The 25081-nt window shown below is 44.4% G+C and overlaps 2 protein-coding genes across 2 annotated transcripts; one reads left to right on the top strand and one right to left on the bottom strand.

Annotated features, from left to right (window-relative positions):
- LOC101759517 lies at nucleotides 1-1384 on the top strand. The gene has a single exon (XM_004954534.3). The coding sequence runs from the start codon at nucleotides 4-6 to the stop codon at nucleotides 1264-1266; it is 1263 nt and encodes a 420-aa protein (XP_004954591.3). The 5' UTR covers nucleotides 1-3; the 3' UTR covers nucleotides 1267-1384.
- A 9359-nt stretch (nucleotides 1385-10743) lies between these two features.
- Nucleotides 10744-11609, bottom strand: LOC101759108 (E3 ubiquitin-protein ligase ATL23). Its single transcript, XM_004954533.2, has one exon. The coding sequence runs from the start codon at nucleotides 11525-11527 to the stop codon at nucleotides 10886-10888; it is 642 nt and encodes a 213-aa protein (XP_004954590.1). The 5' UTR covers nucleotides 11528-11609; the 3' UTR covers nucleotides 10744-10885.
- Between the last annotated feature and the right edge of the window lie 13472 nt (nucleotides 11610-25081).

Below are 25081 nucleotides of genomic sequence, written 5' to 3'. Positions count from 1 at the left end.
GTGATGCCTACCAAAGCCGTGATGCGTTTCCGACCTTTCGAGGATGATGAAACCTCTACCGCGAAGGTCCTCACGAACGATGGCCTTGTAGGTGAGATTCTTCTCCGCCTTGACTGCCCCGCCTGCCTCGTTCGTGCTGCAATCATCAACAAGCGCTGGCTCCACAACGCCTCCGACCAGGCCATCATCCGCAGCTTCCGCGCAAAGCAATCACCCCATCTGTTGGGGATCTACGTCTGCAGCGATGACTTCTCGCAGCCGGAGTTCGTGCCGATGCCTGATGCCTCATGTCCGGAGCTTGCAGTCGCACTCCGTCATGGCAACTTTAATTTCCCTGATATGGATTCTCTCTTGTTGAACGTTTGGGATTGCCGCAACGACGGCGTCCTCTACGAATTTGGCGAATCCATCCACGCCGCTCTCGCCCCTGCTGTGCGAACACCGCTGCGGCATCCTGGAGAAGACACAGTCGTGTTCCCACCGCAGCCATCCAATACCTGGCCCGCCGAGTGCCCTCACGCCATGCTCCTCCCTGACGATGATGGTGACGACTCCTCATGCTACCGTGTCGACATTGGCAACAAGAACCAGAAGGTCTATGCAAGGGTACTTGTCCTGCGAGCCGGCTCCTGGAGCATCCACTGCTCTGCCTTGGCTGATCTCGCTAGGTCGCCGGAGAAGATCCTCACGGTAACTCTGCTCATGCGCGGTAAGATCTACATGCTGACCAGGGCAGGATACATCCTCGCACTGGATCTGGCCACCGCGAGATTCTCCATCGTCGATCTCCCGGAAGGTGTGGAATTTGAGTACCACGGCAATCTTACCTCTTGCCGGGGCGATGACTCTGCTCTCTACCTCTTCCATGTGAAGGGAGACAAGCTCACCGTCTGGCTCAAGAGAATGAATGAGCATGGAGATGATGGAAGCAGGAATGGTGATTGGGTACTCAGGGACACCATTTCCCTGCTCGAGACATGTGGGCATCTCGTAGAGCAGGACTGCGAGCCGGCAGACGGGCAGGAGGATGGTGTGTCGGTGGTCGGTGTTGGGGACAACGCCGAGTTTGTGTTCTTGGAGTTCGTAGGAACTGGCGTCATCGTGTACATGCATCTCAAGAGCAGAAATGTGAAGAAGGTGTACCAGAGGAACCCGGACAATGATTTCGTTATACGTGTTCTTCCATTCGTGATGGTCTGGCCTCCCATCTTCCCAGAACATGGTGCAGATATGAAGGTGACGGACTGCATCAAGACTCAAGAGTAGCCACCCCAGTAGAATAAGGTGTTTTCATTGGACGTTGCACCGTCCTGCAGTTTATACTTACTTGCTTTAAACAGAATAAGCTAGTTTACAGATTCAGAAGACGGATATGGTGCGCTGGGCATTGTGACCTGTGAGATTTTTGCTGTGTTATGAACTTCGAACAATTTGCATTAATTTGGTTTTCCTTAAGAATTCAGATGCATTGACATGTATGTTATGTTAATCCAACCCGTCCGAGCTCAATTTAGAGGCTACAATTTTGTTGATTACATCTTTGAGGATTTAGCGAAAAATGCATAAGTTTACTTTGTGCAGATAAACTTCATGGTTCAAGTAAAATCCAACCATGTCATGGTTCCAATAAAATCCAACTATGTCAAAATCCAACTATGTCATGGTTCAAGTACTCCCTCGGTCCAAAAGAATGCAAAGAATGCAATTCTAGCTTTGTATCTGGACATGTGCTTGTCCACATACAAAGTTAGAATTTCGTTCTCTTTAGGATGGACTGTGTCCTGCTGTGCTACTACTACGTGTTTCTGAAATCTAATAAAAGAACACCCTTGCAGATCACTAAATTTACATTTACCATTCCACAGCTCAAGTTTATTTCCTGCTCTTTTCAGCCACATTACAAAACCCCGTGCATCAGTTTACAAAACTTCTGCCAGCTCAAGAACTTCAGCTCTCCCTTCGCCCACGACAGACTCATGTCACCAATCGTGAATTACTGGAACTTCAATACCTTGTGTCTGTAACAGCCTTGACTGCTGACACGCTCCACAGGAGAATACAACATCCTTTCCTTCAGGTTACTGGAAGACGATGAGTTCACCACTGGCGGAACTTCACACCACAAAACAAAAATGCAAGTTCTTTCTTTGGTTGCTTCATATGCGAAGTTTGAGCTCGAACACTTCAACTACTGCAACATGAGACCTTCGGGAGCGTGCCCTTTTTGTGTAGAAGAAGAAGATTGCTTTCTCCTCTTCATCTCATGCCAAAGAAGCTCGAATTTGTTTTCTCCAAGTCAAAGCAACATCTGCAATTATTAACCAGCTGTATTTTTGTCACTGTCTCAATAAAGTTCAGCCAACCCATGGGTCTCGTGAATCATCAATACAGTAATAAAGGGGATAAATAATGAGGGCCAAATGAACGTCATACTACTCGGCCTGGCAGTGACGCGAAGACGTCACACCGGCACACCGGGCACGTTTAGTGGCCGTGCTGGTGGAATAATGGGCTTGGCCCATTGCAAATTTTAGAAATTCCAAATAAATTTCAAAGGTCCGTGTGGGCATGAGCAAGTGGTGCAAACTTTTAGTCCCACATTACTAGTCGAGGAGTAGGACAATCAACATAAATATGGAGGTTGTCCTCTCTCATCCAAGCTATGTGTGTGGGAGAGAACAAAAGCTTCACAAGTGTGCGCTTGCTCACCTCACCTCATTAGGCGGGGCGAAGGGTGCAGGCATTTAATGCTTGCGTGAATCGTTCGTCGAAATCTAGCCTCCTTGCGGGGGTTGTGGGTTTCCTTTTACCATTTTATTTTTTTGTTACTTGGCCTTTAAGTCAGCAAGATATATGGAAACCTAATCGGTTTAGATCGCGACTTGAGATGACCTATCGGCCTCTACCAGAAACACATCTAATCGAGCTAGGATTTTTGCCTCTTCTTGCTACTGTGCCGCCACCGTAGTCTACTCCATCCCGAGCGTCAGCGTGCACCGGCGAACGGGAGAGCAGGTATCCAGAACCTCTTACTCTTGTGATTCTGCATCGGAAGAGGGCGAATAAGGTTTTTGGAAAGCGCTCCGCGTGACTACTCAAGGTCTTCACCACAGCTCGTCCTCCGTCCAAGACCGGCGTTGCGGTGTACCATCGTCTATGATGCCGTCTGCTGCGCTCCGTCTGCAACACTGTCGTCATTCCGTTAGCACCACTCGTCATCACGACTGCACCTGCTAAGTACGTACGTTGTGATCCAATCTGTTCTTTCATCATGTTTAATGAGATCATGATGTTGTGCTTGATGTTGCCTAGTATGTTAGAGAATTCCATGCTAGGTTTTGTTCTTATCATGATAAATCTAGTTCGGAATTTAATCATGCGGCTGTCTAATTTTCCAACAATCCAAAAATCTTATTTTAGGCAATCTGTTGATTTTTGTATGGCTGGTTTTGCTGAGTCACTGAGGCCGAAAAAATTTACTGGTGTGAACTTTAAGAGGTGGAAATCAAAGGTCCGTCTCTGGTTTAATGCTATGAACATCTGGGACACGAGGCTCGGCAAACCTGAAGGCGAACACTCTGTTGAAGTGCAAAAAAAGTTCAATGATGCCAATAACCTTTTCGTGGGATATATTATTAGTGTTATCTCTGACCGTCTGGTTGATGTCTACATAGACATGACAGATACGAAGGTGCTGTGGGATGCTCTGGATGCAGCAGATGCAGGCAATGAACTATACCTCATGGAGAGTTTCCATGACTACAGAATGGTGAACAACCGTTCTGTGGTAGAGCAGGCGCATGAGGTGTGGTGCATTGTGAAGGATCTTGAGCTCCTTAAGTGTCCAATACCCGACAAGTTTGTGGCTGGCTGCATGATTGCAAAGTTGCCTTCCTCATGGAGGAACTTCGCCACTTCTTTAAAACATAGGAGATAGGAGATATCAGTTGAAAATCTGATAGCGTCTCTTGATGTTGAGGAGAAAGCTCGAAAAAAGGATACTGCTAAGAAAGGAGCCAAGGTCAGTCCAGCGCCAACATGGTGCAGAAGTTCCCACGTGGCAAGAACAAAGGGAAGAACAAAGTCGTCAAGGCTACTACTTTCAAGAAGAAGAAGAAGAAGAAGGCTGAGATGAACTACTACACTTGTGGTGAGCCTTGACACTAATGCAAGGATTGTCCAGATCGTGCAGACCACAAGGGCAACAAGGCTAATGGGTCCAAGGATGTCAACACGGTGACCATAGGCAACACTAGAGATCGGTACGGTAATTTACCTACTGTTCTTTTAGTTTTCATTCCACTAGTTGATGGCTTCATACGGGTGCTAATGTTAGTGTGTGTACTGATATCTCCATGTTTTCTTCTTACCAAGTCATCCAGGATTCCTCCGTGCTGATGGGGAATGGGTCACATGCTGTGTTCATGGTGTTGGTACGGTAGATTTGAAGTTTACTTCGGGAAAGATAGTGCAGTTGAGGAACGTGCATCATGTCCCTACCGTCAACAAGAATCTTATGAGCGAGTTGGTCCTATGCAAGGATGGGTTTAAGGTAGTGTTAGAGTCTAATAAATTAGTCGTGTCAAAACATGGATAATTCGTTGGTAAAGGCTATGATTGCGGAGGCTTGTTCCGCTTTTCCCTTGCAGATTTTTGTAATAAGTCCGTGAACCATATTTGTGGCAACGTTAGTGATGATGCGAGTACTTGGCATTCACGTTTGTGTCATATTAATTTTGGTTTAATATCTCGGCTTTCCAGCATGTGTTTAATTCGAACCTCACCATTGCTAAAGGTTCTAAGTGCCATAGTTGTATGCAATCAAAGCAACCTCGAAAGCCTCATAAGGCGATTGAGGAGAGACACTTGGTACCTCTAGAACTCATACATTCTGATCTGTGTGAAATGAATGGTGTGTTGACAAAAGGTGGAAGGAGATACTTCATGACTTTGATTGATGATGCAACTAGATTTTGCTATTTATTTGTTGCAGACTTAGACTACTTTAAAATTTATAAGACTGAGGTTGAGAATCAACTTGAGAGAAATATCAAGCGTCTAAGGTCTGATCATGGTGGCGAGTATTTTCCTAAAATCTTTGATGAATTCTGTGAGCAACATGGTATTATTCATGAGAGGACACCTCCCTATTCGTCTGAGTCGAACGGGATTGTTGAGAGGAAAAACCGCATACCAACTGACTTGGTTAATTCCATATTAGATACCGCCGGTTTATCTAAGGCATGGTGGGAGGAGGCTATTGACTTCATGTCATATCCTGAATAGAGTTTCAAACAAAAATAAAGATCAAACTCCATATGAGATGTGGATCGGGAGAAAACCATCACTTTTTTCACTTGCGTACTTGGGGGTGCTTGGCAAAAGTTAATGTACCCATTCCGAAGAAACGCAAGTTGGGGCCAAAGATAGTAGATTGTGTCTTTCTAGGATATGCTCAAAGGAGCATTGCTCATAGATTTTTAGTGGTTAAATCTGAGGTCCTGATATGCATGTTGATACTATTATGGAATCTCATGATGCAACATTTTTTGAGAATATATTTCCTTTGAAAGATATGCATAGCAATTCTAGATTTTTTGCTGAAATAGTTCCTGAACCTACTGCACTTGCTGAGTCTTCTGAAGAACCCGGTGAGCATGAGCATGAGGACGTTCTAGAGAAGGATGGCAATGAAGCTCCTAGAAGGAGCAAGAGATAGAGGGTTGCAAAATACTTTGGTGATGATTTCTATGTGCACCTTGTGGACAATACTCCCTCGTCCATCACTGAGGCATATGCATCTCTAGATGTAGATGATTGGAAAGAAGCTGTCCAAAGTGAGATGGATTCGATTTTTTTCTAATAGGACATGGGAACTCACTGAACGACCCTATGGTTGCAAACTAGTAGGTTGTAAATGGTTGCTCAAGAAGAAGCTTAGACCTGATGGCACTATTGAGAAGTACAAGGCTTGGCTTGTGGCCAAAGGTTACACACAAAAAGAAGGTGAAGACTTTTTTTATACCTATTCACCTGGTTCTAGACTGACCTCTATTCGAGCACTACTTTTTTTGGCTGCCTCGTATGATCTTATCGTCCACCAGATGGATGTAAAGACAGTTTTCCTAAATGGAGAGTTGGATGAGGAGATCTATATGGATCAGCCTGATGAATTTGAGGTGAAGGGTCAAGAAAGCAAGGTGTGTAAGTTGTTGAAGTCTTTGTATGGTTTGAAACAAGCACCTAAGCAATGGCATGAGAAGTTTGATAGAACTTTAACTTCTGCGGGATTTGTCATTAACGAGGCTGATAGATGTGTGTACTATCATCATGGTGGGGGTGAAGGAGTTATATTATGCTTGTATGTGGATGACGTACTGATCTTTGGCACAAACATTGATGTGATCAATGAGGTCAAGTCTTTTCTATCAAAGAGCTTTGATAGAAAGATCTGGGAGAAGCTGATGTTATTCTAAACATCAAGCTGATTAACAATGAGAATGGGATTACCCTTTCTCAATCCCATTATGTGGAGAAGGTCTTGAACCATTTTGATTATATGGACAGCAAGCCTTATCCAACACCTTATGATCCCAGCATGATACTCAGAAAGAACAAGAAAATTGCTAAAGACCAACTGAGATAATCTCAGATTATCAGCTCACTCATGTACTTAGCTAGCGCAACGAGACCCGACATATCTTTTGCTATGAACAAATTGAGTAGGTTCATGTCAAACCCGGGTTCTGATCATTGGGATGCATTTGAAAGGGTTATGCGCTACTTGGTGGGTACTATGAGTTATGGGATTCACTATTCCGAGCACCCTGCTGTGCTTGAAGGATATAGTGATTTGAACTGGATTTCGGACGCTGATAACCTATATGCCACAAGTGGGTATGTGTTTACCCTTGGAGGTGGTGCAATATTATGCAGGTCTTGCAAACAGACCATTTTGACGAGGTCAACCATGGAAGTAGAACTCACTACTTTGGACACAACCACTATTGAGACAAAGTGGCTGTGTGATCTCTTGATGGACTTTCCTGTGGTTGATAAACCAGTACCGGCAATCCTTATGAACTGTGACAATCAAACAGTGATAGTCAAAGTGAACATTGCTAAGGATAATGCGAAGTCATCGAGACATGTCAAGAGACGACTGAAATCTGTCAGGAAGTTGAGAAACTCCGGAGTAATAAGTGTGACTTATATTCAAATAGACAAAAACCTGGCAAATCCCTTTACAAAAGGGCTATCACGGAATGTGATAGAATGTGCATCGAGTGAGATGGGTATGAGACCCGTTTAAGTTGCCGTTGTGGTAACCCAACCTATGTGATCGGAGATCCTATGAATTTGGAGATCCTGTGAATTAAGATTTGGGAAAAATAAGTTGTCGGTTGACTGAGGAGAGTAATTATTAAACCCTCTCTATGTGAAGATGCAACACTCTCAAATGCTAAAAGGAAGGTTAACAATATCCTTTAATGTGTTTCTGTTGGCTTGATTAAGCGAAGATACTGTCCTACATAGCATTCTTGAAAGAACACCTATATGAGCCTGATTGTAGAACGTCGCAGTCTATGAGACTTAGGTGATCTCTAGTAAGCTCATGAAGAGACCAAGGAGTACGACGTATATGCTCCACCCGCGGGGTAGGCTACTGGCAGCTAGGTACTAGTTCCAACTTTAAGTGAAACTTATCCGCACAAAACTTGCAATTCAAGGCTTAGTCCATTGTCAAGTTGCGGATGAATGTAGCTTGAAGCTCTAGGCAAGAGTTCAACTTAACAGTCCTTGCTGAAACACTGGTATATAAACAGCAGTAAGAAACATGCAAAATCTCTGATGGGCATTCGAGATCTGGTGGGGGATTGATGGAATAATGGGCTTGGCCCATTGCAAATTTCAGAAATTCCAAATAAATCTCAAAAACTCGTGTGGGCATAAGCAAGTGGTGCAAACCTTTAGTCCCACGTTGCTAGTTGAGGAGGAGGATGGTCAACATAAATATGGAGGTGTCTTCTCTCCTCCAAGCTATGTGTGTGGGGAGAGAAGAAAGCTCCACACGCACTTGCTCGCTCGCCTCGCCACGCCTTGCCGAGCCTGGCGGGGCGAAGGGCGCGGGCGCGCGATGCCTGCGTGAATGGTTCGCCAAAATCCGGCCCCAGCCTTGAGGGGGCGTGGTTTCCTTTTACCGTTTTATTTTTTGTTACTTGGTTTTTAAGTCAGCAAGATATATGGAAACCTAATCGGTTTAGATCACGATCGCGACGTGAGATGACCTATCGGCCTCTACCAAAAACACATCTAATCGTTCTAGGATTTTTGCCTCTTGTCGCTACTGCGCCGCCACCATAGTCTACTCCATCCCGAGCGCCGGCATGCACCGGCGAATGGGAGAGTAGGTCTCCGGAACCTCTTGCTTTTGTGATCCTGTACCGAGAGAGGGCGAATAAGGTTTTTGGGAAGCGCTCCGCGCGACTGCTCAAGGTCTTCACCACGGCTCGTCCTCCGTCCAAGTTCAGCGTTGCGGCATACCATCGTCTTCGATGCTGTCTGCTGCGCTCCGTCCGTAACACCGTCGTCGTTCCGTCAACACCACTTGTCATCACGGCTGCACCTGCTAAGTATGTACGCCGTGATCCAATTTGTTCTTTCATCATGTTTAATGAGATCATGATGTTGTGCTTGATGTTGCCTAATATGTTGCAGAATTACATGCTAGATTTTGTTCTTATCATGATAAATCTAGTTTGGAATTTAATCATGTCTAATTTTCCAACACGTGCAGCCACTGGTCGATGCACCGCTGGTGTAACATGTGCACGCACACCGGCAGCCGCTTCCCCCTCCTCCACCTCTCTCAGGCACAACGGGCACTCCGACGTGCTGTCGGCCAGCACCCCGACCCACTACTTCCTACGCCGGGATGCCATTGACGACAGCGGGTCGGCGCGGCGGCGGCAACTACCCGCGTACTATTGTGAACCGATCCCTCCTATGAAGCATGTTCACGACCTACCCCTGTCGTCTGGGCACTGCAAACTGCGGTAGATCACTGACGGTTGTCGTCTGACTTCCCAATGGAGCTGACCCAATTTGTCCCCCTTTTTAGGAGGCTATGCAAATTTAGGGGACTATGCAACTGGTTAAGTTTCAGTCTAGATCGAGCAACATGAGCTGACTATCATGCATGCTATATAGTGAGTCGTGCTCGTGCAAGGGAAGGTGTATGTTTGGAACTTTGCTGAAAGAAACCAAGAATTGGAGTAGTAGTAGAGATTACGGTCAAGCGTGGTTAGCCACTGGTGCTGATTGCTTAACCTAGTTTTCAAGGAGGGTGTTGGTGAATCAGAGTTAAAAAAAAAAACCAGATGTATAATCGACCGGTTTGCTTATCCTTCGTCTACCATGCATTGGCTTCCCTTGAGATGAGGTAAAGTGTCCCGGCATGCACGCAAAAAGGTTCCTATACTTTTCATTTTCTTTACCATTGGGTCCTACTTTGTCAACAACAAATTGTGCCTCGCCTCGCAAAAAGGACAGAACTGGCTCCGTAGAATCCTGCCTCACCCCTCCCTCACGCAGGAAAATGTGTTACGGTTCCGCATCAATGGCGCCTCGCAAAAATATGCCTCACTCCAGTCCCCTATTGACCTGTTTGTTTTTCTTCATGGCCATCCCCATCTAGTTCATTTTCTGTAGCTCTCCTCCCCACGACAAGATGGCCATGGTCGATGCCCATCTCGTTCAATCCCCTACTCGTCTTTTTCCTCTTTCCCTGGCGCCTACCGGATCTCCAGCAAGTCGGGCGCTGGGTGGGATAGAGTTCTCCAGTACCACACCATTGAAGCTTCGTGAGATAGAGTTCAGCAAGTCCCCTACATGCGGCAGCTCGCCGCTGGGTGGGGAGGGGCTGAGGTGATAGGGTTCTCCAGTAGTTTCGAATTCGTAGGTTGTTAGCTATTCTAGATCTGAGATAGTGATTTGTCCCCTTTGTACTCTGCATTAAGGAAAATGTTTCTTTCTCACCTTTCTAGCTAGCTCTTGCTAGAGGGTATGGCGGAGCCTTCCTGGAGCGACCGATCGGCTTGGAGCACCATGGGAGCACTGCAACTGAGAAGGCCACTGGGGTGAGGTCTGCCACCGCCACCGGCACTCATGGGGAAGGTGGGGTTTGGAAAATGGACGGGGAATTTAGGGTTCCAGCTCTATACCGAGCCCTTTATGCCTCCCGCGCGCGAGGCAAATTTTGGGATGTGCCCTGTAACTTTTGAGATGCAAGGGAGGGGGAAGGCATCCGAGCGTGGGGCGGGCGCTTCCGGCGCTCGAGCGCGAGGCACATTTGGCTTTGACCAAGTGAGGGCCACTCGAATATAAAATCCGAACCGCTGGCATGCATTGTGGGGCCAACTACGCGGCCCGAGGCGAGATCAGCGGTGGAGATAGGCTCCGCGGCCGCTTGTACTGTTGTACATCTGGACGTGCATTTCTGGTTGGTGATCGAATTGCATTTTGAGGAAGAAAGTGACGCCGCTCAAGGAGACATGGTAGCAGATGCAATCACAAGAAGAAGTCGAGAGGCAGAGCTCAGGATCTCTAATGCAACGAACGGCTAGGCTAATGAGAGAGAACACATCCCTGACGTAATCATGAGTTCATTGAAGCTTTCGAAGATAAATCCTTTTCGATAACAAAAGAACACTCAATCTAAGAAACTTATCACCCCTTCTTTATATACCTTCTTTTAATTTCTTTACAGGAACCTATACATGACAAAACAGTATTCGTCTGTACATTTCGCAGGTCGCCGTAGTACACAACATTACCAAGTTATGGCTCCACACCGATTAAAAGAATGGCGAGATGATGAAGAACGTCACACTACATGGCCCGGCAACGACGCGAAGACGTTCCACCGGCAGACGGGGCATGTGGAGTGGTCTCGCAGCCACGGGTCAATGCACCCCTGGTGGAACATGTGCAGGCACACCGGCAGCCGCTTCACCATCTCCCCCTTCTCCACCTTGCCAAGGCAAACCGCGCACTCCGGCGCGCCGCCGCCGTCGTGTCCCGCGTCGTCGTCCGGCTGCTCGTACGACGGGATGTCGGCAGCGGCGGCGCCACGCACCGGCGGCTCCCGGGGAAGCACGCTGATGCTGTACCCACGGCTCTGCACCACGAACTGCGGCAAGGCACCGGTTTCGCTCCTCTGACGACGACTCCGCACGGCGCGAGCGCACCTCGACGGCAAGCGGAGCAGCCAGAGGATGGCGCTGAGGGGCGACGCGAGGCAGCGCCCCAGCGCGGACCACGGGAAGAGCGAGCCGCAGAAGGCCGGGTAGATGCTGGCGTTGACGGCGAGCCAGACGACGAGGAAGACGGAGACGACGACGATGCCGCCCGTGCTGTGCGGCGTCCGGGCGAGCTTGACGAGCGCGTAGACGAGGAAGGCCGTGCCGCCGACGCACACCGTGTTGGCGATCACCAGCCCGTACACGCGGAAGCAGCAGTCGTCCATGGCTTGGCGAGCTGCACGGCGCGGCGAGGCGATGGACGTCGTTGCTCTGGCCTGACCGGATGGTTCAAACCTCGACGCGGTGGTCAACTCCACCGGCGGATGGATATGATAATGGCCAGTCCCAACTCACGATGTCCATAAATAGTGTTAATCTTGCCAAATTATAAAGACATCAGCTTTAAAAACTACACTTCTAACTCATAATTTCTTGACGTGGGCCGTAATAAATTTTTTCTCCTCTCTCCCCTCTCTTATTCTTCGTTGAAGATCGTCTCAATACCATGTCTTGTATGAGACCCGGTTTCTTCGTATTTTTACACCTCTTCTCATTAACTCTCTTGCCACCTCAGTTTTTGCTTACATGGCACCATACTTAATGCTATGAAAACTATCTGAGGTGGAGGGTTGGGACTGGCTTAAAATGGTAGGACTCGCGAAATGCACAGAAGTTACTCGGGAATTTGCCAGGTTCTTGCTCATTTAGTTTGGGCTCGCGAAACGGCAACGGGGTCATGGTACAAGCCGCGTGTTTTCTCTCGGAGCAGGAAAACGTCACAAGTAACAGGTCGTCGGGCAAGTACAATACAAGGATTCTTATTCGTCCAGTGGAAGAAAACAGACGATGCTGTATTATATTCTGGCTGGCCCCGCTGATTTGAGTGATATCGTATCTCTTAAGGGTCAACCGTATTTGTCTATGGTACTGAGATTGTGATGTGTTGGTATCCGTCGAAAATTACTTGTAAAACAACCGGGACTTACAGAGGGAGGACTGGAAATTCTAGTCCTTGTCCGGTTGTTTTGGACTCTTATCAAATTTTATCAAAATTTTAGACTTAGTGGGTGTTTGGATCTTTAGTAGTGGTTAAAATTCATGTCACATCGAATATTTGGAGGCTAATTAGGAGGAATAAACATGAACTAATTATAAAACTAATTATACAGATGGAGGCTAATTCACGAGACGAATCTATTAAATCTAATTAATTCATCATTAGCACATGTTTACTGTAGCATCACATTGTCAAATCATGAACTAATTAGGCTTAATAGATTCGTCTCGCAAATTAGTCTCCATCTGTGCAATTGATTTTGTAATTAACCTATGTTTAATACTCCTAATTAGTATCTAAACATTAGATGTGACAGGAATATTAGGAGGTGCTAAAGAAACAAACGCCCCCTTAGTTCGGAGTATATATATTAGACGAGTACCCTTGTTGTAATATATCGATATGAGGAATAAAAAGAAGCTCCATCTATATTGTATCTTTTCTTTGTTCTTGTACTTGCCATGAGAGACGTGAGAGAGAAGATATTGACTACAACACGTTATAGTACGACCGCTCTTCGTCGACTACGCTGGAGGAGTCGCCATCAAGCTCGATGCCGATGCTATTGCCGTTGTTCTCGCCAACGACTACTTCGACGACGTCAACTACATCAACGTCGCCATCGAACGGATCTGCACCGACTCGCCGTCAAGCAAGCATGTCTACGACCATGCCTAATACCGTATGCGGTATGTATCTACTCCCTACGCGGCAAGTGGAGTAGATCAATTGGCACCAAACAACAAAGGTATGAATTGTTTCGGTTGTGCAGTAGATTAGACCTTTTATTCCGGCCATCGAACAGGAATTTTTCAATCTACTGTACGCGGCATGCAAGGTCGCCATATGCATAACGTGAGCTTGCAATCATACGCACATCAATCGGCATAGATATGGCAGCTAAAAAAACCAACGCGGACATGGATGGATCAAACTTGCATATTGATCTTGATCACACACATGCACGGGAGAAACCCATGCTTATCAACACAAAAGCAGATAATACGTGATTACCAAACTTAGCTCTGGTAGCTAGTTTGTACGCACGCCTGCATGCGTGCATAAAGCACCACAGGCACGGTGAGAAGCGCCTGCACGCGCCGCCAGCATGCTGTCGCCTTCCTGCTGTATTGCGTCCCGCAGATGTGTCTCCATGGTTCGCACGCCACCGCTTTCGACCAAACGGCCAGCAGCCGTATGTTGCCACCTGGGACTCGTGGGCCGGCCCAAGGCACAGCTTTTTTGGCCCGGTCCTGGCATAGCCCAGCACGGCAGCCGTTGTGCCCGTGCTGGCACGGCCCACACCACGGGCCGTGCCTGGCCGCTGCCTCAGCACGCGTGCTGGCCTGGCCCACTTGGCTCGTGGGAAACCAACGGTCGGCACAGCCTGTTTAGGTCGGCTCCTGGCCGTACAAAACTACAGCATCATTGGTAAGCTCCATCCTTCATTGTCTGGTTATATGAGAAAACTATTTTTGCATCAGCGTTGTGCTTGTCACATTATTAATCTTATTGTTAAGGTTGACTTTGATGTTTTCAAGCTTATGCTTAGTTCATTTAGATCTGCAATTTCATTCCTAAATTGTTCTAACCAACGTATTGCTGCATACAAGTCATATTGCATTGTTGTTGGTGTTCGCCTTCGTAAGTTTGCTTTGGACATGGATGTTAGATGGAATTCAACTTATCTCATGCTCAAGCATCTAATGCCCCATAAGAACACATTTCATCAGTTCATAACCACTCAATATGGTTTGTTTGAAGGCTAGACAATCCTGACAAAATTGCACTAGTATGTTGCTGAAAAGATTATGTTATTTCTTGAACAATTCTATGATTCTACTATTATTCTATCTGGTGTGATATACCTATATTTTCTTGAACAATTTCTTGAACACTAGTATTTGAAGTTCTTAGATTATTGGTGTGATATACCTATATTTTATTTGTTTGCATTTATATTGGATCATAGAGCTAAGATTACTGGTTTTAGCAATGTTCTTCAGCTATTGTCTCAGTGTAATGGAAAGGATTATTCTTGTTACTTAACTGATGTAAGAGCTGAATTGTCTACAATCTTTTCCAAGTATGATGCTAAGTATGGTTCTGTGAGATTGCAGAGGGCCATACAGCCAAGGCCTACAGGTAAGAAGAAGACTACTTGGGGTAAGATTTTTAGTTTCCAAGGTACTTCATCTAGTTATGCTGCCGCTAGACTTGGTGTTGGCCTGGGTTCTAGTTCTGTTTCCTCCTCCCTGTCTAGGAGACAGTCTACTAGTGCTTTGTTGCAAGCTGCTCATACTGGTGCCTTTCTTACTGCTACTTCTGAATTATCTGCCTACCTAGACAATAATACTATCAACCAGTATGATGATGACTTCAACATATTGCACTGGTGGCATGAGCATAAGTCATCCTATCATGTTCTTTCTATCTTAGCTAGGGATGTTATGACTGTGCCTGTCTCTACTATATCTTTAGAATCTGTATTTAGTACCACTGGCAGGATCATTGAGGAGCGGCGACATCGTCTGACCCCTGAGATGGTGGAGATCCTAGCTTTGATCAAGGATTGGGAGCAAGGAGATTCAAAACTGCAGCATACCGTCGATGATCCTGAACTTGAAGAATCATTTGAGAACTTGTATCTTGATGATTAAATGTAAACGTTAAGGGTTCTTCCATTTCTGTCATTTCCTGTCATTTGAGAACTTGTATCCTGAACTTGAAAAAGTAAAACCTTTGTTGCTGTTATGTTGGAAGAAGCTAGACGCCTGTTGGTGATCAAGGCTAGAAGCCAGAAGCCTGTTGCTCTGTTGGTGATCAGTTGGTGTTCAGGAGCAAGCCAGAAGCCTAATGGTGTTCTGTTGGTGTTATGTTGGTGTTCTAGTGTTACTGTTGTGAATCTTGTAATGTCTGATGTAATGAACATTGAACTTTGATGAGCTGGCTGTACTCTTTTTTCACGAGGTGTAAGTTTTTACCTACAAAAGTTTTTAATGAGGCAGCAACGCAAACATCTCAAAATAATATTCAAATGTGTTTGTGTTATTGTGATCTTGATTGTGAACTTGTGCATTTGTGAGCTTCCTTTACAAGCTATGAACTAAGCTATGAATTTGATTGTGATCTTGATTGTGAAGCTGTGAATTTGATCTTGATTGTGAAGCTGTGAATTTGATTGTATTAGTTTTGAATTTGATTTTCAAACTGTGAAATTCGAATTGGTACGATGATTCTAATTCTGGTGAAGGTATTTTTTATGCCGTGCCGCGGGCTGGCACGAGCACGGGGAGGCTAGTAAGGCCCGCCGGGCTAGCGTGCCAACACGACCTGCCTAAGAAGGTTGCCAGCCATGCCTGGGCCTCTCCTTCAGCACGTGGGCTGGCATGGCCCGGCACGGTTACTGTGCAGGCCTAAACGTGTCGGGCCAAATCATGCTCGTGCCAGGCCAGGCCAGGCTGCCCGTTTGGCCAACTATACCTGGGAGCTTAAGTCCCAAGCGAATTTGCAATGAACACCGCCGCCTAGAGCGAGAGCGACACGCCGTTGCCAACTATAGCCGTGCGCCACTATCCGCATTTGCACCACCGCCTGAAGACGGCCCAGCACAAGCACATGCCCGAAGCTGTGCCACCGCCTGCCCGAAGATGAACACCACCCGCAACCGAGCTCACCACCAGAAGCAGAGCTTTGCTTAGAGCCGAATACCGCTCGAAGCCGAATTTGTCTCCTCACACCACCCGCTACCGGTTTTGCTTGAACGCAAGCCGGATACACCAACGTGCTAGCACTGAAGCCGAGACCCGCCCGCATGCGCATCGGTCTCGACATCACTCGCAGCCGAGTCACGCTGCTAGCAGCAGCCATGTCATCACCCCGAGGCCTTGCAGTGCTGCTAACAAGAACGTACGGCCTGCTGCCGTAGCTAGCTCAGGTGAGACGGCCGGAGGAGGGGGAGAGGAGAGGGGTCCGGGTTAGAGTTTGACCCGACCTCATACCGGCAAACGAGTCCATGTGGGCTGGCCTATGAAGGGTTCACAAGGGGAACAAATAAGATTAGAAACCTTGAATGGTTGATTTTGCGAAAAACTCCCTGGAATAATATTGAATTCAAGCGCACTCTTAGAAACTTGCAGTTTGAACTCTTATTTTAATAAAATTTTCTAGCAGAAAATACCTCAGATTTACGGTTTTTGTGGCTCGTTAAGAATTTACATGTTTTTTACATTTTGAACCCATGTAAATTGATATTTATAAGAGTATATTTTCTATTTTATGATATAAGTGTCATAATTGCACACAGATACAATAAATCATGCCTTTAACCATAGAAACATGGTTTTAGGTATATGAGGTCTCCAAATTTTTAAAACCCCTTTAGGGCTCATATTTAACTTTTTCTAGTATGTTTAATGGATATATAATTCTAAAAGTTAAACCATTAATCCCTAAAGTAGTTAGAAAATTACCTTTAATCATAGAAAATGGTTTTAGATTTATGACCTCTCTCAATCTTGAAGAACCTTAGACATAATACCCCCCTAAGAGTGTCATATTTTTATGTTTTTCCTAGCAATTGTGTGAATAGGGTAAATATTTTTGCTAGGAAAATTCTGGGAAACTATATAAATTATCTATTGAATGGAGTAACTGTACTTAATTAATTTTGCACTTGTTTCATGCATTTAAAACACATGAAGTGTGCCTATAGAAATTGCATGAATAATGTAGGATGTGACATGAAATCCATTATTTCTCAAAGAAACATAATATTGATTTTACGCCTAGCACCATGTAATTTCCAGAAAAATTTCTATATAACTCTGAAAGTTATTTTAGCTAATTGAAATCAAAACATTTACTTCCCAACATGACATTACGATTTTACAATAGCAGTAAATTCTATGGAAGTATGTCAACTATTTGAGTTCATACATAACATGAAGTTATGTTAAATTATTATTTTCTTGAAGAATCATATTGTGTTGCCATGTAGGCACTTTTGCAGTTCTCAAAGAATATGCATAAACTCAAGATAGAAATATTTATACAATCAGAAATTGTATAAACCACATAAAGTGGAGGGGAAATAATGTATATGCCAGAAGTGATGTTGGGCTTAGGGGGAGATGTAGTGAGACAAAGAAGTTTCATCCTCTTACCATAACCATTAATAAATAGAATTTCTTACAAAAGTTGCATTATTAATTATATTCATGAAGAATTTGGTTACACTCTTGAAGAGTAAGCACTTACCTTTTGCTTCAAGACCAGAAGTTTAGCATTAGTTCAAGAATGTTTCCTGAATACAAGGGCAATTTGAATAAATTGGTGTTTCTTACCTCTATATAGGTTTTTCTCACCTCATCTTATGCCCACTTGCTTGTAGCAATTTTTACCTGTAGTAATCACTTTAATATCATGGAATACATAAAAGAATTACATACTGAATATTGTAAATAATTGCTTTAGATTGCTTATTTGATAATCATTTGAAATTATTTCTCCACTAAAGTCTCAAGTAACCCATATAGGTTATAGTTGTTGTGCATTGCTACAATGCAAGTAGAATGGAAACTGAATTTCCATGAAGCACATTAACTAGTAGTATACATTCTTTTTAATTGAACTCAGACTATTCAGTGTAGCCCTGAAGTTGTATATTACTCGACTATGTATTGAATACATGAGCCCTCTAACTTGAAATTTATTCCTGTTGACGGCAGTTAGCATGCCAATTTATGAACCGCAAGCATACGGATCAGTTGTAGCTCTTCCCTTAGAGTAATCCCCCAAGGCTTATCAATTTTGGAACAAGTGCATTTGCACGCTTAACTAAGCACTAATCTATGTAACCGAAGGTTCTTTGTATATGATAAGATTGGACTAACAAAAGAACTAGTAACTTAGGTTAAAGCGGATAGAGAGTATGGATATAAACAAGATAGACAAAACGCTTATCCTAGGGATCTAGGATCACTTGTAGATGTAATCATCATGCATTAAAGAACTAGATCTAAGTGTTATCATGAGGTGATGTGAACCATGCCCAACACTTTTCCTCTCGCACGTTGTCACTACACGAGGGTACTCAATTATTGAACAATAAGAATACGGCATGATGATCGTTCTAGGTAAGAAAATAAGCAACCGGAAGTAGCGCTGGCCAGCCATTACATGAAAGAGCATCATCAATATATGATAGATAACAAATAGATCTTAAACAAGAGGTTCAACGATTACAAATCAAGGTCTCCATACAACCCCGAGGTTAAACAAAGATTTTACCCTATGATCTTACACATGTTGACAGAATTCTGGGTAAACATTTCCCTGTAGATCAATTGGACCGAAGACGACAACGAACGGGGGCAAAAAAGCCCTGGGTCGATTGGTCTGGGCACCTCCAAGCCGATCCACTTTGCGTGGCTTCTCATAGATCCAATCTTCTCTCCATTTTTCCTCCTTGTTGCGGCGGTGGATGGTGTTTACATGGTGTTTTCTTCTCTCTCTCCAACTCCCTCTTCCTTGAAGTTCATGATGGGGTATTTAGTCTCCCATATGCGGTGGCTCTGGTCAATATCGGTGAAAAAACCCTAGATATTATTGTAAACTTCACGCTGAAGAAGTGGGAGGTCGATTGGGCTCTGGAATAGGCTAGGCCGATCAGCCCAGAGAGTCCCAAGCCGATCGGCCTGGGCCCTTCCTAGCCCTTCTGGTCCTCTCCTTCCTCGTGCTAGCTTTCCTCGACGACCCATGTCTAAATATCCATTAAGCTCTTTATGCAAACACCCTTGATTATGTCGTATTTCCTATCATATTACAATATACTCCAAAATACAAAACATATGCAATAATGGGGTTATTTTAGGTGCCAAGTGGCGGGTTAGTATAAGATTAAGCATGAAAACACTAGTTAAATAGCACTAAAAGTATGTCAATAACGAGTGTCAACAATCCCCTCACGCTTAGCTCTTGCTCCTCCTCGAGCAAATCAGGTGACTATAAACTTCTCCAATAGGGTTGAAAAATGATCTTGAACTAAACCTGAGCAAGCGAGTCAAGTACCTAGCCTTCAAATAAAAGGTCAGAGGAGCAGCAAAGATAATCAAAGTATGGGTGTTCAAAGATTTATCTAAGCAAAGATTCCCCACAGCTATTATTAAGACCAAGTAACTTCAAGAATCAACTAACACTTACTTTCTGGCTTTTTTCGAAGGGTTTTTCTTTCATCATAAAATAATCTCCCTACAAAAAAATTGAAAAAAGAATCCTTTTCTAGGTGCTTACATGTTGCTCAAGTGAATGGTGGCTATCCTACTTATTTGCAAGCTCTCATCTCTCAAAAATCACTCAATTATATTGTGGAGCCTGGGTAAAGCTAGCTATTATTGAATTAAGAAAACTCTCTAGCGGTTGCCTACCTTCTAAGCCATTGATCATAAGAATATCAACATAATGTGAGATTTTCAAGGATGAGAAGATATAGAATGGTGGACATGTGCAAAGGCAAATAAAATAGTGACTCTGAGGCACAAGCAATGTCCTTGTCATCGGATTGCACATGGTTGGAATGAAAATCTGTTCCATAAACAAGTTCATCTTTTCTTTGCACCTCTCTTAAAAACTCCTCCTTTATTTATTTTTCATTTTCTTCTATTATTTCTTTCCTTCTTCCTTTCTTTCTTTATTCTTAATCTCTTCTCCGAACCTCCTTTGAACACCACACCATAAAAATTAGTTTTAGAACCTTCCAGAGGCCTTTCAGAAATTTGCTGCATGAAAACCAAGGCAAGGAGGCCCTAGGCCGATCGGCATGGAGGGGACTAGGCTGATCAGCCTGGCCTCTCTTTTCCTCCACTCTGGCTCAACTTTCTGGTGAAATTTCTTTTTTTTGTAACTTTCCTTATTTTTCATAAAGCTCGACTAGAAACAGAACAGATCTTCAAATATTGGGTTGTGTTCAAGGAATAGGTAATAAAATTGAGAAATATTTGGTACGAGTTTAGGAATTCAGTAGAAAATATGATTCTTCCAGTGAAGAACTCTCATTACTGAATATTGACGAGGCTAGAAATCAGAGATGGTAAAAGGATATGATCAATGCTAAAAATTAAAGCAAACTAAGAGAGAAAGATCCTAACTCAATTCAAAGCGTCAAATCTGCTTATGGTGGTACGAAGAAATCTTTTTGGGCATTGGCTAGGATAAATAATAACTCTCAACCTAGTTAAAGAACTTGATCAATCTTGTTTTTGCAGACGTTTTAGATAAGCAATAAAATTTTAGATCACCTCCAATTCAAGCCTTACTCATAAAGCATAATCAAAATTGAAGCACTTGATCATCATAAAGCATGGGTACTGCATAAACAAATCAATTACTAAACTCCATAACTAAGATTTAGAATTCAAGACAATGCTCATGATCCAAAATTGTAAAGATAAAATAAAGGACAAGCAAGCAAAGCTAGATACTAAAAACACTTGCACGATCCTCGATTTATTCATGCTTCTTCTCATAAAGACACTAAAGTAGCGATCTAGGCCTAAGTCTTCCTAGAAGCTTAAGAAGACTGCTACTTTATCTACTTTTGATTGAAATAAAAATACTAATTTAGACTCTCACACGACTTGACTCGACCAAGCTAGATCCAAAAATTCCTTACAAGCGGCGATCTCCCCCCTCCCACGCTTAAAATCTATGACGTTCTCATCATAACCGAATGAAGTACAAAGGGAGAGACACTCATAAATGCACTAGTGACACTGCCCGTACTGCTTGCACACGGGACGCTTGCTGCTTCCTTCTCCATTAGCTCTCTTCTTCCTCATATTACCACCAATCCCGAAGATCTTCCTCATGTTCCTCTACAAGAATTTGAAGTCATATTCCTGACGGTGATCAATGTCTTCAACCTTCTAATCTAGAGCTTGCAAGGCCTCCATGATGTCGTCAACAACGTCGAAGAGGTAGTGGATGTTCTTCCTACAAGCGCTACAACACGTATGATCATGCTCCTCCAATTTTGGCCCGTCATCTTCTAGATCCTTCTCTTTGCCCTTGTCTTGATGGTGTTCTTCTTCCTCCTTGCTTTTCTTCATCTCATCAGCCCAATCCTAGTACGTGTTGGCATCTTCTTCATTATCATGGCCTGCAGCACCCGACGATCCGGGGCTCCTATCGTCCTCCCAGTCGCTATCTCCTCCATAGTCAGCCGGCAAGTACTCGGGCGTCTTCTCCACTTAGCTCTTGTGCTTGATCCCGAGGAGCCTTGATGAACGCCTTGTGGGAGCAATGGCAACCTCCTTCTTCTTTGTCAGTGCTTCATCATCACTTGAGAGGACGATGAACTTGCAATCCATGACCTTTCCAGATGGCACCTTGCTTCCAATGCTGATGCGAGCATTACGAGCAGTCCTTGGTGGAGTTTTGGGACCCAACTCGCACCTCTTAGCTTCCATGTGAAGGGCGAAGGTGGCAGCCAAGGGAGGGGGTGGTGCCGATCGGCCTAGGGGGTTAGGCCGATCAGCCTGGCCTCCTCCTTCGCTGGTTGTTGTCCCCTCTCGTCTCCCAAGCTCCTGGACGTCACCATTGCACTTTTTTCCGGTTTGGGTGGATCTGAATTGCTTGTATAGATGTGAAACTCGAGCTCCAATTTGCCTCATTATATACTCTTGAAGTCTTGGCCAAGGATCCACACATTTCCAAAAACTTCCTCACCCCTTCTCGCAAAAATTCACCATATTCTATCACTACCAAAGATGGGAAAGGGGAAACCGATTCGGAGGCGAATACCTCCCAGGCCAATCGGCCTAGGGGTCTCTGGGCTGATCAGCCCAGGGGGTTTTTGGCCCCTCTGCCCTCCGCTTTTTCGTGGTAGCGTGCACATCTAAAAATATATATAATTTTTAAGTCCCACACAAAAATTCGAAGAAAATTCGAAAGAAAGTAATAGAATGTAAGAGAGAGTATGTACAAGGTATCTTAGGCTTGACGTAGCCGTTCTTCCTCTATAGTGTAAACATCAATATAATTGATAGGCACGACATCAAGTTCACTGTCATTCACAACATATTGATCTCTTTTGACTTCCATAATCGTTACTGCTCTAGTAGGTGATACAGAATGAACCACATATGGTCCATCCTACTTGTTCATCATTTTTCCTTTACCGAATACTTTGAACCTAGAGTTGAACAGTAGCACTTTGTCTCCTTCTTTTAATTCTTTCTTGTGAAGCCTGCTATCGAACCACCTCTTTATCCTTTCCTTTATAGTCTTGATCATGTGAATTGATTCTTCTATTGACGCCTTCCGACATGGAATAGCTTCTACTCATTTAGACACGTAATCAACCATGACCAAGATGTGCTCAAATCCATGTGAGTTTAAGAATGGTCCCATGAAATCTATACCTAAAACGTCAAATAGATCTACTTGTATATTGTAGTTCAATGGCATAGAATTTCTAGCTGAACTATTTCCTATTCTTTGGCATTCCGGGCAAGTAGCAACAAATCTCTTTGCATCTTTATGCATCTCTGGCCAATAAAATCTGCTTACCTAGACTTTTGCTTGAGTTCTGAAATGTCCATAATATCCTCCATATTTTGATGACAGTGTGCGATAGAGGACAAGGCAAAAAGAATAAACAGTGACTCTACTGTAGCCAGGACAATTATTGAGGAGCGGAGCGCCGTCCAACTGTACAGGCAATAGAAGAGGTGAATTATTGAGGAGTCTCCCGAAGCCTCTGTCGCGGCTATAAAAGGAGAGGACAAACGAAGCATTCATCACCACGGCAAATTAGGTGGTGGAGTGATACAACAATAGTGGGGTGTTACTACTAATGGTGGGTATCCCTCAAAGCACCTGGCCACATAGAGCGGGGGAAACCTGCCTATGACTCTAAATTCAAGCGACTTAAAAATTCAAATTACTAAATTCGGGTTACTATTCAAAATCGCTGGTTACTATTCAAATCCAGGTCACTATTCAAATTAGGAATATGAACAACGCTCGGGCACTCACCGTGAGTGGGTGGAGCACCTTAGGATGAGTAAAAATGGTGGCACTATTCGCTCACTATTCTGCACTATTGAGCAACTATTCGGGGTCGCTTTTAGCAACTATTCAGCAGATATGGTATGCACAGGTGCGTGATTAGGTTTGATTATATTAATTCTCAGGATCTTTGCAGGTTGGCGAGACCAAGGATTCAGCCGGTCGTGCTGTTATGCTTTGTGTCACTCCTACTTGGTACTCACCGCATGCGTCGCTGGCTCGCTTCAGAACCAGGCCAGCCCGGTCTTCACCCTCACCATCCCCAGGCACGAGCACACAGGACTTAGGCTCTACCGTCTCCCCAGGCAGTTCCACCCAAAGGGAACACTTCTCTGCGCACACAGGGTTCTCCTCAAACGCCACTACCAGGGCTAACACGAGAACAACACACGCAGAGGTTTCTCCTCTAGGGTCCCTAGCGTAGAGACATCGCCATTCTTAAATGGTTACAACTTGAATGATTTCCGACAACAATGTAGTCAACTTACTAGAATTGATATGTCCATTCTTATATGTCGTAATTTACTATAAATCGATTGTGTATATATAGCCATCAAGGCTTGGTGTGCAAGAAACATAGTATAACACAATCTACCGATATACTACAAGCGGTTCTGTAGTAGCGGCCTGTATCACATAACTATTATATCAATAATCAATATTGTTACTTAAATAACAACCTAGTTATGATAGAAATTTGGAAAATATTTTTTTCACCATTCCGGGTTTGAAATTTTAAATTGACTAGTACGTTTCATATAAATAATTCCACCTGGAAAAATCCTAATTGCCGGTCAACCAAAGCAATCCTTGTCTTCCCGCCACACATTGCCCCTCTCCGTCACCTCAAACACAAGTTTGCCTCACCTTATTTATCACCACCATAAGTGTAGATGGCCTCTCTGCCTCCGATGACAACTTGATCTATCGCAGGTGACCACGCGCGATCTCCATCCCCTTTACCCCGAGTAGTTCCTCCAATGGCTAGCCTCTCCTTCTCCGCCTCGGCCGCCTACTCCATCATCGGCGGTGCTCCTCCACACATGGCTCTAACACCACCGCCAGCAGGGCCCCTCCTCCACCAGCACCACCACATTCATAGGTAGGGATGGACGTCGAGCCAGCTCGGTCCGTCTTGTTAGGCTAACGAGAGCTCTGTGTTAACAAAACGAGCAAAAGGATCAGCTCGACTTGTTTTGTTAATAGCTTAAGCTAGCTCATTAGGCTCGCCAGGCAGATGTAAATTTTGGATTTCCACCTTAGCATACATGAAACATAAGAAATAAGTGGATTACTTATTATGTTGCTTCCAACTTTCAGACTTTAGGGACGCATAGATAAATCATAGAACATGAAGTTAGTTTTAGCTCGGCCATAAGTACAAAGTACAGATATCTTAAAAAACAAATAAGGCTGTACTTTTGTCCCTATAACCTCAAAGTTCTATTGCGACTTGTAAAATATGGACTCTATGTCCTAACTTGGACTTTTAGTCTTCTAGCTCGATTGTCTCGTGAGCAGTACGCGAGCTGACTCGAGCCAGCTCGATAAATAACAAAACGAGCAAAAATAGCTGCTCGGCTCATTAAAAAAGCCACCAAGTCGAACCAAGTTTCTAGCTAAGGACAGCTCCAGTACCGGTTCAACTCAT

This window comes from Setaria italica, chromosome I (assembly GCF_000263155.2).
Source record: "Setaria italica strain Yugu1 chromosome I, Setaria_italica_v2.0, whole genome shotgun sequence".
Taxonomy (NCBI): domain Eukaryota; kingdom Viridiplantae; phylum Streptophyta; class Magnoliopsida; order Poales; family Poaceae; genus Setaria; species Setaria italica.
The sequence above is the reverse complement of the archived record's forward strand: the minus strand, read 5'-3'. Positions and strand labels throughout refer to the sequence as shown.

What these genes read in the sequence shown, in the direction of transcription:
- LOC101759517 (XM_004954534.3), top strand. Translation starts at nt 4, where the DNA reads ATGCCTACCAAAGCCGTGATGCGTTTCCGACCTTTCGAGGATGATGAA.
- LOC101759108 (XM_004954533.2), bottom strand. Translation starts at nt 11,527, where the DNA reads ATGGACGACTGCTGCTTCCGCGTGTACGGGCTGGTGATCGCCAACACG.